We start from the raw sequence: 19,096 nt of genomic DNA, 5'->3' as shown, positions 1-19,096 counted from the left end.
GTTCTTCCTTCTCACAGCACACCTGCCTTCTCCTGGAAAACGCTTTTTTGTTAAACATAACAAAAAGCTCACTTAGCTGAGAATAAATAAAAGCAAAACTAATAGACTGTAGGAAAGAAATAAGATATATTTCATGGTTTCGGTATAGCATTATCCTTTACATAAGTCTGTATATATAATGGTAACATTTACATGGTTGTAAACCCTTTTCTGTTATGTCAATAAGATATTCCTCTCCCACTAACCATGCTGATAAATGCAGCATTCTTTTTTGCTAACTCCTCTTCAAAAGGAAGGTTTCCTTTCAAGATCCCAGCCTCCAATTCAAACAGTACATACCCTTCTCAACTACAGATGACTACTAACCCTGCTGCTTACTTTCACAAGCCCCATCTCATAAGTGGGAGGTGCATGAATGCTGCGATTGTGCTGCCACAACTGCATTCAGCAATTCCAATTGCACTTGAGCTCTCAGCCTTCCCTGGCCTCACTGGTACCCTTCTTTTCAAGCAAGATACTGTCTCTGACCATGCTTTCTGATTCAGATGTAGCAAACATACTCTTACTCTTCACTTAATTACAGGCGTATTTTATTATAGGTTTGTTTTGAACCAGAAGGTGACAGCTAGAGCTTCTTTTGTGTTATATTTGCCTGTTCGTGGTTGACTTGCAGGTTTGGGTCTGGTTTTTGGTTTTTTTCCGGTGGGAGAAAAGCTGTACAGGATTTTAAATGAGTCACAGCATCCTGAAACTTTCTAGGTTTCCAATCCAGACTGTCAACTCTCTCCTTCCTTGCTGGACACATGAACTTATCCAAGATGCTGGCAAAATCTACTCTTTCCTTGCCACACCGGACCAGTCTCAGAAAGTTGGAATCAACCCTGTTATGAGAACAACTTGCAGCTCTTCTTTCTGCCCAGACACTCAGTTCAGGCTTCCATGGACAACTGCTTTCCCACTTGCATCACGCTCCTCCTGTGACGGTCACCCCCACTCAGGACAGCACCAGCAGAAAGTGCTGGATAATCACAATGCAATGTCCAGATACAGCATGTGCAGCTTCCACAGAGGAGGGTGTTGAAGTTTTAGCTTCAGTTCGCCCCCTCGTGGATTTACCTGACCGGAGGTTCTTATTAACACCTATTTCTCCTGGAGATGAGCCCATGGGCTGCTGCTCCTCTCTTAGCATCTGGGGGCTTTGGGTAATGGAAGCAGCCAGGCAGACACAGCAAAACCCCACAGCTACCGCACAGACACAGCCTAAATCACAGCTTTCTCAATCACCGACACCTCACACCTGTATTTTCCGCTGCAGAGTGGTGACCTGCACCATTAGCTCCCATTTAGAGGGGAAAGGAAGGCTATGCTTCCACTGGAAGCAGCCATAGCCCATGAACAGGAGACAGAAGAAATGCAGCAAACCTGTGTGTGCCATCTGCCCCAAAAACTCAACAGGGTCCAGCAGGACGATGCAAAGCTTTGCTTCTCACGCTAATGCTGCAGAAGAACGATCAGCTGGGAAAGGTCTGAGTTTGCAAGGTTACCTTGGAGTTCAAAAGAAGGTGGGATTCATTAGTCCTAAGTAATCGTGCTTAAACGCTGCACACTATGGGGCTTCAAATGAAAGCAAGGGAGCACATAAGAAAAAAGCAAAGTCCAGTATCAGATTCAGTGCTATAATAAGCCTGTTTGTTTTAATAGCAGTTAAAACTATAAATCTAAGAAAAAAGCAGTGAATGTGAATTATTGAAGGAATGGAATGGAGGAAGAGTAGGATGGACCAACTCCTTTAATTATTCAGGGAAGGTAGTTTTATGTATTTGTATGAGAGTCTTTCAATAGAAAATCCTTTCTGTATTAAAAAGAAATTAAAACAACTGACATGGTTTTCCATAAACACTTCTCATTTCAGTCTGCTTCAAAAAACATTTCTATTTATCAGAGACATTCATAGGAAGTTGCTGTGTGGAAGAGCTAGACCATCTGAGCCATGTCCACACAGTGAGTCCAGCAATGACAGCTACAGATAAATCAAGCAGTTGTCATTGCACAGTGACCTAAGCCCATAGATTGCTGTAACACAGTACATTTCCTTTAGATATACACATTGCAGACTTTCTGAAAATCATTGTGCTCTCTTTGCATAAACACTGAACAGCAAAGGAACGAACAGAACAAATATTTAATTTTCCTTTCCAGCACATTATGCAGTATTTCCAAGTTACTAAAGTTAATTCTTTACCAAATTCAGTTGACTCCCATGCTTTAGCTCTGACTCATTCTCTCTCTAATCAATTCTTAATTATCATCCACTTCCTCAGAGAGTTTATGGGGATGGACACTGCAGTACCATGACTACTAAACAAAACGATAAAAATTGAGGTAACATTTCCAGAAAAATGCAGATTAAATTGATAGGCTGCTCTAGTAGCTTTCTTCCTTACTTGCTTTGTCCAATTAGCTGATTACATATGCACTGGTTTTCACAGCAATTTTGTGCAATAAATAGTATTTACAATTGAAGTTATTGCATATTCACAGAGTAACAGTGCAAAGAGGCTAAACTGGATTAATTCCTGGGGCCCAGTGGGTCCATCACTGACTTCCCAGCATCTTGCACAAGAGAATGGGGTTTAGGAGTTGAGGGGAACGAAATAGATGGCGTGTGTCAGACACCTGTACAGCACAGCTGGACACGCAGCGTAGGATGTACAGACGTACAACGTACAGACACTAAGAATGTAAAATCAGCAAAGCTTTCTGCTACACATTTCTATACAGTCAAGAATGACGATGCCTTTCATATTATGAGTAATGCTGCCAGTCCCTTTGCCTCCAGATATAACTTTATCCAAGGCTGGTTTAATTTTGGGTTCCAGATGGGAGGTTGCCAGGCTGAGGTTTGCATTCTGAAGACAAAGGTACAGCAAGATGAGACAGACCTTTAGTCATCACTTCTCTGCCTGGCTCCTTCCTGTCTCTTAGGGGCATTCCTGCCTCTCAGAGTGAAGAAAGCCTCACAACAGCTCGCTGACATTTAACTTCAAAGTCTAACTAAATGTCAGCCCAGGGTGTAATTTCGGTTTCCTTTTGCTGGCAGTCATCAGCAGTGCTAATGGGGAGGGAGTTAGAGCAAAGGGAGGGAGAAAACTGAGTAAAGGATCATAGAAAACTAGAATCACTAAGGTTGGAAAAGAACTCTAGGATCATCAAGTCCAACCATCAACTCAACACCCCCAGGCCTCCTAAACTATGCCTTGAAGTGCCACGTCTACAGGTTGTTTGAACACCTCCAGGGATGGCGACTCCCCCACCTCTCTGGGCAGCCTGTGCCAGTGCCTGACCACTCTTTCAGTGGAGAAATTTTTCCTAATATCCAATCCAAACCTCCCCTGACACAGCTTGAGGCCATTTCCTCTTGTCCTATCGCTTGTAACTTGGGAGAAGAGACCAACACCCACCTTGCTACAGCCTCCTTTCAGGTAGTTGTAGAAACACATGTAGTGTTTCTACATAGATTTAGTCACATCCTTATTTTCTAGCAGGAAGAGGAAACAGTGTGAGATAATATGGGAATTTAGGAACAGCAGGAATAATCTCAAATATAAGTCCATCAAGAAGATCCCAGGAACCTCCAATGAACATTTCTTTATTCTCACTCTAAGGACGAGAAGGACTTCTGCAGTGACCTACCACTGCATGCAAATAAATAGTGGCACTCATCATGCACTGCTCTTGATTGGTGACTACTGACTTCTTGATCACCACTATTTCTCCTGCATATTTGCAACTGCAGTTTTAATCACCTCTACAGTATTTTTCTGATATACAGTAAGAACATGTATATAATCTAATACCCTATTAGATGTCTCTCTCTAATTTGGAAAGATGTAGTTTTAAAAACTTCCTCAGCTTCCTTAACATAAATACAAAATAGCTGGGGGGGTGGGAAGTCCTCTGGTATTGAAACCACAGGACCTGACTGCTTGGCATATAAGCCAGAGAAACCAAACAATTGTTAGTCATGATCATTTCTTTTCTAACTCAAGACATTTCCCTCATGGAATAAGTGAACTAGCTTTTCAAAACTACCTCTGAGCATAGCCACATGTAGCTATCTATTCGGCATCACATACGCAGCCACTCCAGTTTCCATTTCAGACATTCCAAAATACTGAAAATTAAGCCAGAATGTCCAATTTCTCTGATTTAGCGTCCAACACTTGCTAAAATTTCCAGGAAACTTATATTTATACAAACTGCGCCAAAGCTATTCTGTACAAAGTATTTTTCAATTGTACTTTGGAAACTACTGTGCATTGAAGCAACAAAGAATAAAACCCATTCCAAATCTATAACCCAGTAATACATAAAAACCCCCATGCTAATTAAAGACAAACTTTGCTTTTGTGTCTCTGCTTATCAGCAATCTTATTTTAAATACTTAAAAATATTTAGTGGCAATTTTGATTGCAAGAAACTGGGTAGCTGCAAACTTGATTGGATACTAGGAGAGTAAATTCTAAGCATTCTTCAGGATATGCATGTGGTTATAGATTTCTGATGCAAAGAAATTATTTATAAATTTTTTTAAAAAAGATAAATCAGAAAAACACTTTCAAATATATGATGGAAAATGGCTGGCTGCAATAAGAGACCATCTCACATCCCACTAGATGGAGCTACAGGCCTTCACTATAGGAGCCTAGAAATCTGCTCAAATCTTTCACTAAACCCAGTGGTGAAGGAAAACTATTTACAGAAGTCAAGTTCATTCACCTCTTTCCTACTGCACACGCAAACCTGAGCCATTGACCTGTGGCATTTCTGCCTCACAGCAGTATCTATGTAAAGCACAGACAAAGATGTGCAGTGCTAGGGACATTGTCGGTAAGCCCGAAGTAGCTTTCAAGAAACCAAGCAAAAAATTAATGTTTTTGCATATTAAGAGACCACAACAACAAACAATAGGAACAAAGAGAATCAGCCAGCTCTGTAAATTATGCAACTACTTGCTTTGAAATAAAAAGGCAGATGAAAAATAACTTCTTTTTTAAACTTTTTAAACACCATTTCCTGGCTCTGGGGCTTTAGCTTAAGTTTTGCTAGTTGGGTTAGGTGCAGAAGTGGAGGAAGAAGGTGGGATTTTTAAACTAATTTTTGCCAAGACCTGCATGTCACCACACCACATGCTACCCAGGGCACGGATGGTCTGCAAAATATAATCCCATTTCAACTGGAAGTTGGAAGTAGGAGGAACTTGCAGCGCAAATATACTACAAACCAACTCTGCAAGATCGTTCTACTTTGCATCTTTCATTGTAGAAAGTATTGTAGACCTTCAGTGCTTGGCACCATAATATCTTGTCAGATTTTCAGACATGGGATTTACCCTAGGGATGGAACAAGTAAATCAGTAATGAGGTGTTCAGTCATGTCAAGTGTCAATATACTGTGTGACTGTGTACATTTATAGTGATTCCAGGTGAGTAAGGGCAGGCACTGGCACTTGGGGATACAGAGGCTCCCAAAATTGGGATAAGCTGGCTGAAACAGAACTGAAATACAGCTGGTGGGAGAAGGAGCACTGTCAGGGATCCACGTCTAGAGGATTTCTTGCTGTAATTGAGTGGAATGCAGCCCTTTCTTTAAAAATCATAAGCTGCCAACTACCCATTTGAAAGTGTTACTAAGAAGCAGTTTCTAAAAGAAGAGCATGTTTAGGAATGACAGGCATCGAAATTTGTCTATAGCCCTTGGATTTATTCTCTGAGATACATATTCCAACAGAGGAAAGGAAAAGCTGCTTAACCTATTGTTTACCTGATGAGTAATTACACTGTAATTAAATTTGGTTGATTGTTCTTCACAGTAAGACAATCCCATTCACTACCCAAGCTTCAAGGGCATCCACAGATATATGTATAAAGGTTAATCTCTATGTTAGAGGAATGCCCAATATCCTAGTCAAAACCAGGTCCTATCATACACATACCAGCACTCAAGATTTTGAATAAATCAGCCTGCCTGAAAGAGCTTAAGGCCAGATCTACAACAGCTACAAACATCCTAATAACTGAACTAGAATGGTGTAAGATCTGTCATCCACCATATGACAATTTCTATAGAGGGCAAAGAGATTGCAGGCATTGGTGAAGTTGTAATTAAAAAATAAGGAAAGTATATTAACATCTGGAAGACAGGCCAATATGACATTCGAGCCAGCCACACTAAGAAAAGCAGATGCACAAGAGTGCAAATAAAAGCACATACTGAAAATATGAAAATACTGAAAAAAATAAGTGTTTCGGTTTATGATGATAAAAAGGAGACCATCAGGACATCCTTTCAGGCAGATGTGCTGCTCAGAGAAAAACACTCCACAAAGGAAGTAAAATGAATCACTCACAAGAAGTACTGTTGAATTATTTTAATAACACTAGGAAAATATCATAGTATTAAAATCCTGCATGGGATCCTCAAAAGGTTATTTTGGTTGGGATTTCTTTGTGTTTATAAACAAAACTTTTTTCCAATTGTGTTTTCTTTTAAACCAACTACCCCTTTACAATGGTATTTCCAGTTAAAACACAGCTAACCTATAAATACCTGAATACCACAACACACATTGTGTGCATGGGTTTTGTTTAAATCTTAGCAGAAATAATGGTAAATCTATTCAACACAGGGAAGCAAACGTCAATTTGTTAAGCAGGGAATGTAACAGCCAGTAAAGAATACATTGCATACATAATACAGAAGGAAAAAAAATTATCATCTGGAGTATGTGAAATTACACTGATTTTGCACCTTAAACCTATTTATTAGAAGTTACTCTGTTGGCCAATACTAATCCACTGAAGAAGCAGAATGTTGGTCAGAAGTCTAACGTTTCCTGTACCAGCACAGAGAGAATATAAGCAGTCCAATGCTGTTAAAAGAAAACATGAAATCCAGCTCATGTTTCTGGTTAGGGATCGATTTCTTCAGGAACTATTGTTAACATAACATCTTCATTGCCCCTGCGTACAACCATGTTCAACGTACTGTCCTTTTTAATAATGTCACTGACATCACTGGCTGAACTTATTGACTGTCCATTGATGCTTATAATCACATCGTTGTCCTTCAGGCCACCACTGAAAACACAAAGCAGCAATGTATTATTATAATTGCCATTTTATTGTCTTTACGTTAGTGTTTAAAAAAAAATATTGCTAGATTTTTCCTGTTTCCCGCCCAATGACAGTTGCATAGAGACATAGCAGGCATGCAAAAGTCAATCAGAATTCATAAAGTGGTAAAAATTACAATACAATGCAGAAACCTCATAAATTGGATGGAGGTACAAGTTCGATGTATCCTGTAGTTCAGTCTCTTCAGTGGAATTCACTACTGCGAATAGTGTGGTAATTCTGCAATAAGCATCCTAAATGCTGATTCGGTGGAAGAGACAGAGGCATATTTTTCTTTTAAAATAATTGCAAGAAGGGACCTATTTTAGAGGGGAAATCTTCCAAGCTTTTATTCATCTATACATAGCAAAGCAATCTGAGTGGCACTGTGTGTTAACTCATGAGGAATTTCAGTCCTGGATCCATGCTGTTCTCCACATATAGCTTTTTGGCAGCCACTTCACCTTACCTTTGTGTTTTAAACTTAAGCAGAATAACACATGCAGCAATCTAGGCCAGCCACCAAAGATGCATGCATGTCCTTCCCCTTGTCCGCCTGCCTGTAGCCCCCAGAATCCCTTCTCCTGACCTCAGCACCATACACAAACCCAAAACAAAACCCTCCCAAGCCAAAGCAAGACAGGACAGAACCAGAGCTGCACTGCAAGGCTCCCCCTGCCCAGGGCCATGGGTCTCTCCCCCAGCTGGCTGAGACTGTTGCCACGACCGAGAAACAGGGTGGTGAGGAATACAATCGACCACGTCTTGCCTAGTCTTGCACAAGTATCTGGCTCCAAGTTATGGAAATATTAACCAAGTAACCAGATCAGACATGATTCAGCCCTTCAGCATAATCCTTCTTTACAAAACCACAGAGCAGTCATCATTTTCATCAACCTCTTCCGCCCACAGAAAATGCCTTACACGAGTGTCTCCTGCAAGCAGGAGGCCTTGGCCAACATTTGCAACAAATCTGGTTGCCTACTGAAGGCATGGCTTAAAGCATTTTCATGGGACAAACCATTCCAGATTATCTTGGTCTCTTGTGCAGCCTCTCCTCTCAACTCATACCCAGGACACGTCACTGCAGAACTGCTCTGATCTCCTACCCAGCAGATCTACACAACGTGCATTGGAGAGGAAATCAGCAGAACGGAGAAAGCTGTAGGCAGGGGGACAAGGAGTGGGGGAGACAGAGCAAACATGGGCTGCATTTTAACTGCCAGGCCAGCCTTCAGAAGCAGCGTCCTGATTTGAGTTTGCCTTCAAGTTATGGGGCTACGTTGCCTCACATTTCTTCTACCTCTCTAACGTCTTTCTCCCGTTCTCTGCTAATATTACCTGTGCTCCTATAAGGTTTTTTCTCTGCCTTCAGACTGGACCTGCGTGTCAAGGCAGAAAGTTCACTGCCACAACAGAGCAGCCACATTACTCCTACGCTAACTGCAGTTTAATGTCACATTACAGACACCAGTATTCTGCACAAACAGTGCTGCCAACAAGAATTATCTACACAAAGCAGCAATAATTTAGAAAGCAAGCCGGAGAGCTAACACTGTATGTCTTACAGTGGCATCCAAACTGTAACAAAAAGATATCGTCCAACCATCCTTGCAGTGTCCCTAAGAGATAACATATGACTGCTCTGAGCAGCTTTCTGCCTACTTGGCTTTGGTGCTACATACACCTCTTTCTTGCCACAAAGATTTACCCTTCTCTTAAATGATCTCCAGTTTCAGAAAATTAGTGAAGTTTCCTATTTCCTACCCTGGATTACTACATGGTTTTGTATTAACCGAACTCTAGAGGGAAACTGTCTCCACCAAAAGTCAGACAGACCAGTGACTGTGACCACAGACCACATGCTGTACTTCAGCCAGACATCTCATGAAGCGTGGTACCAAACAGCAGGTGAGGTTCAGAGCAAATGCTGAATAACATGAAAAAAAAGACCAGTTGGCCAAAACAAAAAAGGCCTTCCCAGTAACATGACTCCTGACAAAGCTCTCACATTGAAGAGTATCTCATACCAAGAGAGGATTTCACCCCTGACAGAAGCATGCCAGGAGAGCTGGTGGGTTTGCCCAATGCTGAGGTGGTTGGGCTGAGGTAGACATGTCTTCACAAGGTGGAAGCAAAGCTTCTCCCTTGCTTTCCTACAGGAGTGACCAGCAGGGCCCTAACATGCACAAGCAATCAGCACTGGCATCGGTACAACAGATGTCTTGGAAGCAATCGCTGAGAAAAATGAAAATTGAGTTTTCACGCCCACTGCATCCTTGCCCTTTTGGCCAGGAACGCTGACAGGGCTTCACTGCAATACCCTGATATGTTCACAATATTGCCCATAGGGGACTAGACTGAAACCACAAACCAGTTTCCAGCAGACAACCTAATAGCTATCAGATGGTTGTAATTTTGTTAATTTAGCATAATCAAGATAGCCAGTTAAGCAGTGAACATTCTCCATCATTACCCCCTTAAGTCAGTGGCAGTGGTTTTGAGAAAAAAGTAGTTCAACTTACGCTTCAGCTGGTGTTTCTGGAATTACTTCAATAACATAGGCCCCAGAGACAACATCAGGAAAGTCTTTATGGCGATCCTTCAGCTCTCTAGCTTTGCTGGAAAATGAAGAAAATGCAACAAAAATATTTTGACAAGATGGGGGGGGGGAAATCACGCATTTTTACTTAGTTAACTGACCTATCATTCACTAGCTGAGGTATTTTACACATGTTGATGTGACACTTTTAAGGGTTAAAATGAATTGTAAAGTATTTCAAGAATTATTACACTTTTTGCAGGCATACAGTTCTTTAATGCCTATTTCTGGTAAAGACAATAATTTTACTAGATACAGAGGATCTGAGTTAAAACATTTCAAAACTTGGTCATTATTTGAGAACTACGAAGATCCTGAACAGCTGAAAAAAACCTTCACTTTTCAATGCATATGTAAAAAAACTTGTAGTTATTTCTACAGGGTGTAGCACCATCTGCTCATGAGTCTTTTCTGGTTTGAGTACGAATAAGCAAGTCCACACAAAAGTTTCATTTTACATTAAGTGAATTGTTTAATGAAAATAATTTTGTATGAATGGAAATATGAATGTGGCTGCTGTAATTCTTGAAAACATACTGTCTTGTTTTCTCCTCAACCCTCCTGACAACCCAGGACAGACAGTAACAACACTAATAGAGCCCCAGGACAAATTAAGGATCACTAACTATTCTCTTCGGAAGAATTAAGGAAAAGAAAAAGCCAAGGAGTTGTTTAAAAACTAGGTCATAGAATCTACAGGAGAGCTCAACCATGCAGCAGATGCAGAGAAAAATGTAGCACAAATCGGCTGCGAGTTGCCACCAGCGCCTACGGAGGAGACACACACTCCTGGTTCAAACCTCCTGGTTGTTTCTGCAGCTCATGAGCTTGATCCAAATGCATGCAGTGACCACACTTCAGAAAGGTGAGGAGCCATCCTTTTACTTACCTAGGAGTTAGAGACATCATTCGAATGCCAATGTATTTCTTTTTGGTTATAGCTTTTCCTACAAAAAAAAAAAAAAAAGGAAAACAGGTCTTGATAAATTGCTCTTACCAAAAATAGAGCCTCAAAGGCTGTTGACTTCTGTTTTATTACCATTTGCATGTTTTTCTCTTTCAAAGAGATAAATTACAGTACCTTTAGCTTGTCTGTCATGGGATTCAGTTAGGAACTTTTTGATTTTATCTGATGGGATAGCAAATGAGATCCCTGCTGTAACTTTTAATGTGTTAATTCCTATGACTTCACCATCCTGAAGAAATAAGAAATTGTTATTAGCAAACGTGAAACATCTTGAAGAGAATGGATTATTTCTTCCATGCAATCATAAAGACAAATTCATACAACACATTCCGTAGCTGCTTTTCAATTTTCCAAATGGCTTCTGTAAGACTAATTTCTCCGAATCCTCTATTGATTTAAAAAAAACTATCCCACAATTCTAGAAAACCAATGTCGATATTCATAATGCTGCTAGCGGAAGGGAAATCAGAACTGGGCAGCTCTCCAGCTTGCAGCAGACAAGCAGCATATTCTACAGCCAATTTCACTCTGTTTTTTTTCAGGAGGCACCTCATGAAGCATAGCACTGACCTGCAGGTGAGGTGCTGAGCAAATATCGCATAATAATATAAAGAAAAACAACAAAATCAAAAGCCTTTCCTGGTAGTGTGACTCCAAGAGAGAATTTTGGATTAAACACCTCTGCTGACACCTGATGTTTCAAACAGTTCTGAAATCTCAGCAGCTTCCTTCCTTGATCTACCCCAGGTAAAAACTATCCAACTACAAATTTTAAAATGGATGTTACTGATGCTGAAATTGTACTGTGAGTCAGGTGAAAAAAACAATTGCCAAATCTCCAAGGCAGCAAATCTGACTAGCACTTTCTTCCAACTTGTGCTGTCCCTCATTGCGGACCACTGCCTCTCCTCTGTTCGACCCCATCTGAGAGCTCACACAGCAGCTGGGTTTTGCAACCTGCTTCGGTTGTTCTCTCTTGGGCTTCTCCACAGCTGCTGCAAGGTCAGCTCTGACTGCATTCTACAATAGCAGCAAATAAATCCTAATCCTCTGATAAATGCGTGGGCTTTTCAATCCCCTCAGTGTGATTCAAAATAAAGGGGTAGATATGTTTTTGAACTGTTAAGCTGAGTTTCAGGATGCAAAATAAATTATTGCTGGCTGTGTGGTATACACTGAAGGCAAACACCTCAACTTTAAAATGTGCTTTCTGCTTTTTGCAAGGCATGGGCAAAAATAATTAGGCATTACATTTGCTCAAAACTATGCAAACCATAAACACCTTAAATATTGAAATCCAAGCGTATCTTGTGATTTGCCAACATAAACACAGACAAGTGATTATTAAGAACCATGTGAACTTTGTGCAGTCAGCCAGATATTGAATGCTCTGAATTACATTTCTGGTGTGGGGTGTTGTTTGGTTGTTTGTTTGGGTGGGGTTTTTTGGTTTTGGTTTATAAACTAAAAAGGAAAAATTAAAAAGCTTAACAGGAAGCAAACAAACTTAAAGAAACTCTTACCAGATTTACTAGAGGTCCTCCGGAGTTTCCGTACTGAAAAAAAACATATGGCAAGAACATGTTATAATATGTACCTCTTAATTCATGGCAAGCAAAACATAAAAGAAATTTTTTAAATATTTCTGTAGCAATTTTTTCATTGTCCATTAAATATGTGCAATAGAGAACTATCTTAACATCCAAACCCATTAACACTTAACATCATCCCTTTCAGCTGAATTTTGCAAATGCTTAGTCCTTCTTCTCTTGCCAGAATAAGTTAAGAAAGCAAAGGTTTTTCTTTTAATAGTACCACACTAGGTTTTTCTTTTGTTTTAATAGTACCACACTAGAAGATTTTAGGGCAGTTCTGGAAGCTGTTAGCGAAGATTTCTTATAAGGTCAGCAGTAGAAGTACAAAAACTATTGTTTTGCCTTAAGTGCAGAAACAAACTTGAATCCTTAAACTAAGCTTGGCTTCTTTTTCAGAAAACATGATAGACTTTGAAAAGACACTTATTTGCAGGGAATATTGCCTCCTCCCCTGTAATTCGTAAGAATTTCAAAGTGAAGGCAGATATTGTACTTGGTGTGATTCCTTGGGGGATTTTTAAACAACAATCAAGTGCTGCTGCAGCGCAGATGTCCATATTTACATGAATGAAAGAAAAGCCAACTACATTTGCTGTTCTTAAGAACTGTAACACTGGTGAAATTTTCAAAGCAACTGTTCAAGAAATTTAAGAGCTCCAGGGGACAAGGCTCAGAGTGGGACATACGTTGATGATGGCATCGGTCTGAATATAGTCCATATCAGAGTTGCGGAGCCCCAGCTCCTTCCCTCCACGCTGAGTGGTACTAACGATCCCTGTTGTCACTGTGTTTTGAAGAGAAAATGGACTTCCAATCGCGACCACAAATTCTCCTGGCCTCAAGTCTGCAGACTGACCAAGCAGAAGAACTGGCAATTTACCCTACAAATAAAATAAAATTAAATTAAATTTTAAAAAATCAAACGTTAAGACACCACCCACTACACAGGTAGAAGAAATTCTATAGAAGCATGAATACATTAATAGGCAGAGCAAAAAACGAGAGGCTTTTATCCTTTGGGATTTTGCTTGCTCTGTTTTCTTTGAATATTTCACGTGGCTTTGTACAGAAAATCTCAATCAACTTCTGCTCTAAAGAGTGGGCTCTTTAGACTGTAGGGGTGCTTCTTCCACAACAGGTACACATTAAAAAAAATTAAAAGACCAAAGGAAGTACAAAGCAAACATCTGTTGATACTAGGAATGAATTGTTTCTGACAGCTTCTTGAAATAATTAGTCAACAGCTGCTGAAGTAAAAATAATATATTGTTTAAGAGTGAGCACTAAAGAGTCACGAAAGCAACGGACAAAGTGTATTAAACATGCATATGTATAGTTAAAAACATTTTATATTCTCATAAGACACCAGCTAACGTTTCATCTTTATTCGATGGAATATCTCTTCTAAAGAATTATATTGCCTCCCACATACTCTGATATCTTCTTCTGAAGATGCTAGGATTTAAAGACTTTATGGGATTATTCTGTTATGAGAGTAGGGGATACCGTTATATTTTCCTTTCAAGATCTTACCTCTGAACATATTAACTATCATGCTATTGAAGACATTCCCACTAAGACACAAAACATTCTTAAAATCCAGCATCAATAGAGATCCTTGCAATTTACAGCAATAAAAAAAAAAAAAAAGGGGGCGGAGGGAAGGTTGGATCCACAGACCTTTGCCAATGCAATGCATCAAGGGAACAGAGTACGGTTTCTCCAAGAAGTGTTGTATCTGCACAGGAACTGAACTGGCTGGATAACAGATGATTCAAACTGGACCAATAACCCCCCCGCAGCAATCAGAAAACAGTTGAGAAGTTCTTAAGGCCTCCTACTCACCAAGTAATTAAGTGTTGTCTGAAACAGATCATATTTCAAATAAATACTTTGCCTTTATTTATCACCCGCCTGTGAAATGTACATTGAGCTCCATTTTATCTTTGCTTTGTATTTTTAAAAATCAGTCTTTACCCTTTCAGTGATGTTACACATTTTACTCCTTTAATGTCTAATCTGTTGCCCAAATGATCCTGACCCACCCCAGCTACTTAACTACATATTTAATCATGGCACTAGCCTATTTCTTTTAGCATCAGTAGACATGGACGTGTATGAATTCAGGTTTCGACTCAAGGGTTTGGAGGATTAGAAGGTTACTGAACCTGAAATCAAAACAGAAGTCGTCTGAAGGGATGTATCTTTCGCTTGGCAAATCTGACTTTAACACAGCTTTCCTCCAAGCTCGCCCCCCTTCAAAATTCTTTCCTTTGCTCAACAAACCCATCCCCCAAATGGAAAAAGGCATTAATACAAACTTTCAAAACACGTCAGTGATTCTAGATGCAGTGGAAGCCCCACCTAGAGACTAACTTAAACCAATTTCCAAGGAGTGGGTAACATAGTCACTTTATTAAACCAGGGTACCTTCAAGGTATTCTTGAGCTGTGTACCTAAAATGGAGGTACATATTTGCCTAATAGCCCTTCTTGTAATTCAATCCTTCTGGAAAACTTCCAGAAGGTGCCTTTTTCATCCCATATGTGTTCCGAAGTACACAGATGTATGCACCTATACTTGATAGGATCCAAAAGGTATATACTATGTTCTCACGTAGCAGATAAACAAGTTAATATTTAGTATGCCCTCATTATTTGTACAGATTCCCAGGGCAGTGACAATTTTGTTTCAGAAGTTAATAGAAGCTGAATCACTACTAAATTTTGGCAAAAGGGAAAACATTAGATGTTTAAATTGGAAATCGAGAGCTAGGTCTTTTGGGGTCTTCTGTCACCAGCAGTTTGAAAGCCTGTATTGAAAAGTCACTCTTAAGGAAAAAAATCCACCAATATAAACTAACCCAAAAGCCCATCACTTTGTATTTTTCACCTACAGGTTTTTTTCAAATGTCCCAGGAGGTACACAATGTCTGTAAAATAGAAAGTACAAAATAAAAGCATCGGTCATCACTGTATGCTGCTGCAAATACAGAAGTTATGGTTTTAATATTTGACAAGCCTGGTCCTGTGTATCCTTTATCCAACTTTGTTACAATTCCACCAGCAAAATTTTACTCAGATGAACAGATTGTTTCAATAAAACTCACTGCCAAATCCCAGACAGGATAAGATGCTTGATGGAAACTTATCTTTCGGTCTCCAGACAGCAAGAAAGTAATTAACCAACTGCTTGTTAAACAGAATCAGTTGGAAGAGCAACAGAATAGGCAACACAGCAAGGAGACAAACATTTCCCTTTCTAATGATCTTTCAGAAGAAAGTTTTCACAACCAGCAATGCCCTACTGTTAATAACAGTTACCCGTGGTCCCTGTCAGTGTCACAGACACAGATAAATACAACCAAGGCTGTGGGTTAATTCTGAGAAGGATTCAACAGCGATACCTAGTATCCCCATCATGTTTGCAGCACGACAAACAAGCAGCAGCATCCCAGGGCTACACTGCTGAGTAGTTCATAATCTCAGGCCACAGCCTTGACTCCACGGGACCTCTCCAGCACAGCGGGGAAGAGGCAGCTACAGTTAGCTGTGCTGGGAAGCACGCAGTATATGCAACACAAACAGCCCCATATGGGTATTGTTTGGATAGAGGGAGCACCCTGGCCCTTCCTTTTCTCAACAGATGCTATTAAGCTTACGTAGCACATGCTTTCAATATGTCACTGGTCAAGAAGAGCATTGCATTTTGGCACTGCTTTTCCTTATTAAAAAAAGAAAAAAACACTAAACACCACCACAAAAGTGGCTTTTGTTTGTATCCCAACGCACTGAAAACATACTTTCTAGAGAAAGAGGACATTTATCAGCAAATGAAACATAGATGAGCAAAAGAAAACAGATTTTTTTCTTCATTAATAGAAAAAAATGAAAGATTGGTCATGTACAAAGTTAAAAATTTATACAATGTTCCTGAGTTATAAAAACAGTCACAAAGCCAAAATCGCATTTGGCAGCAGAAAGGAAAACCATGAACAACCTCTGACTAATACAATTACTTTTGATAGTGCTGAGTTTTCAAGCCTGTGCCTATACTAGCTAGGCTTCAGTTCAAAGTCTGTATGGATTGGCTGTGGGTCATCCGTGTGATTCAACACGGCCTCTGGAAAGAGTCTGGCTAACCCTTCCTTTGCTTTGCTAGGAACAAAAATCTATTGCAAAAAATTGCCTTGCCCTGCACATATGAAAAACATAGCTTTGGAAAACGTGTTCTCTATGCAGTACATTTCTAGAAGAGATATAACCTTATGTAAAAATACGCTCTCTCAAGATAACTACAAATGTAACTAATGCATTTGATTTGCCATATTCTGTTAACCAAGAGAATTAATTTTTATCTGTTATATCAGAATCATATTGCCCTGTGCCATGGGGAGGGGACAGGAGGACCACCCATGTGGGTATCTGACACACTTAAAGAACAAGAATGATGAGAACAGTTGGAAAAGAGCTCCAAAGTCTGGGTGTCTATGGGGTAAATGAAAGTCAGCAGGGTTTGTGTACTACTTGAAATGCTATTCCTTATGATTTTGCAGCGTGGTGCAGAGTGCACTCACAGCACTACATGTAAATACTCTCATTAGAGCCTCTACGAGTAAATGCCATGAAGAATTGGTTATAATTAATATATGTACTGTAGTGGCTTTAAATTTGGGTGTTTTTTCTCTTAAAAAGCTTAAAAAATAATATAAATATGTTTACATATTATAATACCTAAAATAATTGTAATATATAATATTAAGTAAAAATTTTTAAAAAGCCATAGGACGTTAAGGATATAAAGTTACTGGAGAGTGTCCAGAGAAGGGCCACAAAGTTAGCGAAGGGTTTAGAGGAGAAACCGTACGAGGAGCAGCTGAAGTCACTGGGTTTGTCCAGCCTGGAGAAGAGGAGGCCGAGGGCAGCCCTCATGGCGCTCTGCAGCTCCCTCCCGAGGGGAGGAGGAGGGGCAGGGCTGGTCTCTGCTCTCTGGTGACCAACGCCAGGCCCCGAGGGAATGGCAGGGAGATGTGCCAGGGGAGGGTTAGGCTGGGCATTAGGAGAAGGTCCTTCCCCCAGAGGGTGGTGGAGCCCTGGAACAGGCTCCCCAGGGAGGCATCACGGCACCAGCCTGGCGATATTCAAGCAGCACTTGGCCAAGGCCCTCAGAGATATGGTGTGAATTTGGGATTGTTCTGTGCAGGGACAGGGGTTGGACTCAATGGTCCTTGTGGGTCCCTTCCAGCTCAGGACATTTTATGATTCTGTTACAACATCGCCACATTCAGAACGAACTTTCCATTATTAAAAAACCCAAGTATTTATTTAAATTGTAGAGGTGGTTTTGAAGTTATCTCAGTATAAAACCAGTCAAAACCCCTGGGCATCAAGTGATCGAGTGGGAGGTATGTCCTTCTGCAGTCCATAAGAGGAGCACTGGAAATGCAGGGCAAGCACTTATAACAGAGGCTGTAACCAGAATCGTATCAGAACACCCTGCCTCTGCCCTCACACCCTTCTACGGGCAAGTTCTTGCCTAGGATGTCAAGGCAGTCCTTGTAAACCAGGTCTGTGCTTGGGTAAAGGGCCCTTAATAACTATACTTAATAAATAGACCCTCTTCAATTTTTATATAATGTCTGATGGTCATCAGAATGACGTAACTCCTGTTACAACTCGTGATTCTCTTCAGTTAACTATAGATTTGCCACAACAGTTAATTAAAGTCCCAGGGAAATGAGCATGCCTTGCAGCACAACGAACAGGGAGCCAGAAACACCCAGCACCTAAACCCAGCTTTCCCAGTGACTCACTGCATGACCTTGGGCAACATATACATTTCTTTCCCTCATCCCTCCGTTTTCGATTTGATGAAGCCTCAGGGCTCTGCTGGGATCCATGTTTACTCAATAAAACAAATCTGCAAGCAGGCATTCTGCAAGTACACAGAAATAGGACTAAACATGCAAAACCGTAAGTGGCACATGACTCACTGTTTACACCCAGCCAGAGAAGGAGCCATTAATTAGTGTTAATATTTTAAGCCTTTCTCATCCCAAAGGGTTTCAGGCATTTTTATATATGGATTTGACTCAAACCCTGGATAAACATAACTCCCACGAAATGTGCACTACCACAAGAAACGGCTTCATCCAACAATAAGACACAGCTATCGTGGCACAAGGGATTCGGACAAGTATAGAGGAAGAGCATGATCAGCCAGGAGCCAGATGTTCACCTGATGTACATTAGCAATGTAGCTCGAGTCAGGTAATGTAAGTGGAGCCTTGACAAATCAGCTCAGAAACTAAACAAAGAGGCAGCACGTAACCACCACTGGGCACAGCCTGTGCCACAGAGGAATAAAAACCAAGAGATAGATGACCGTAACCAGTAGGTGTTTCGGTTGGAAAACTTTCATCCATGAAATAAGTGAATCTGTCTTTATGTTGGCACAGAAAGCAAGTAAATCCCTTCTCTGCTCTGTAATCCCCTTCATTTGTGGGAGGCAGATCATGAATTTGCAGGAAGTAGTTCAATAAACTGATGAAGAGAAGACAAATTTTCAGAGTTCAATTTGTTTTAAATGGTGACATTTCCTTCAAGCTTTTTATTTTTAGGTGGAAAGGAAACAGATACTTGTATGGTATGATAATTCAGCTGTAAGTAACTCTGGCAAAACATGTAACTTCCCTGGGAATTACATTTCTGTTCTCATTAATGAAACTATTTAACTTTCAGAATAGGTTATGGCAAAA

At 40.4% G+C, this 19,096-nt stretch overlaps 1 protein-coding gene across 1 annotated transcript in view; it reads right to left on the bottom strand.

The window, feature by feature from the left end:
• Window positions 1-6,415: 6,415 nt before the first annotated feature.
• The window catches only part of HTRA1 (HtrA serine peptidase 1), a 35,216-nt gene continuing 22,535 nt past the window's right edge, over window positions 6,416-19,096 (bottom strand). Inside the window, exons 4-9 of the mRNA XM_075107468.1 lie at window positions 13,026-13,220; window positions 12,268-12,300; window positions 10,859-10,973; window positions 10,667-10,724; window positions 9,701-9,796; window positions 6,416-7,139 (exon numbers count right to left, since the gene is read on the bottom strand). Of these exons, the coding sequence (XP_074963569.1) occupies window positions 6,971-7,139; window positions 9,701-9,796; window positions 10,667-10,724; window positions 10,859-10,973; window positions 12,268-12,300; window positions 13,026-13,220 (666 nt within the window). The 3' untranslated portion in view covers window positions 6,416-6,970. The remainder of the gene's footprint in view (window positions 7,140-9,700; window positions 9,797-10,666; window positions 10,725-10,858; window positions 10,974-12,267; window positions 12,301-13,025; window positions 13,221-19,096) is intronic.

This window comes from Phalacrocorax aristotelis, chromosome 12 (assembly GCF_949628215.1).
Source record: "Phalacrocorax aristotelis chromosome 12, bGulAri2.1, whole genome shotgun sequence".
Classification (NCBI taxonomy): Eukaryota; Metazoa; Chordata; class Aves; order Suliformes; family Phalacrocoracidae; genus Phalacrocorax; species Phalacrocorax aristotelis.
The sequence above is the reverse complement of the archived record's forward strand: the minus strand, read 5'-3'. Positions and strand labels throughout refer to the sequence as shown.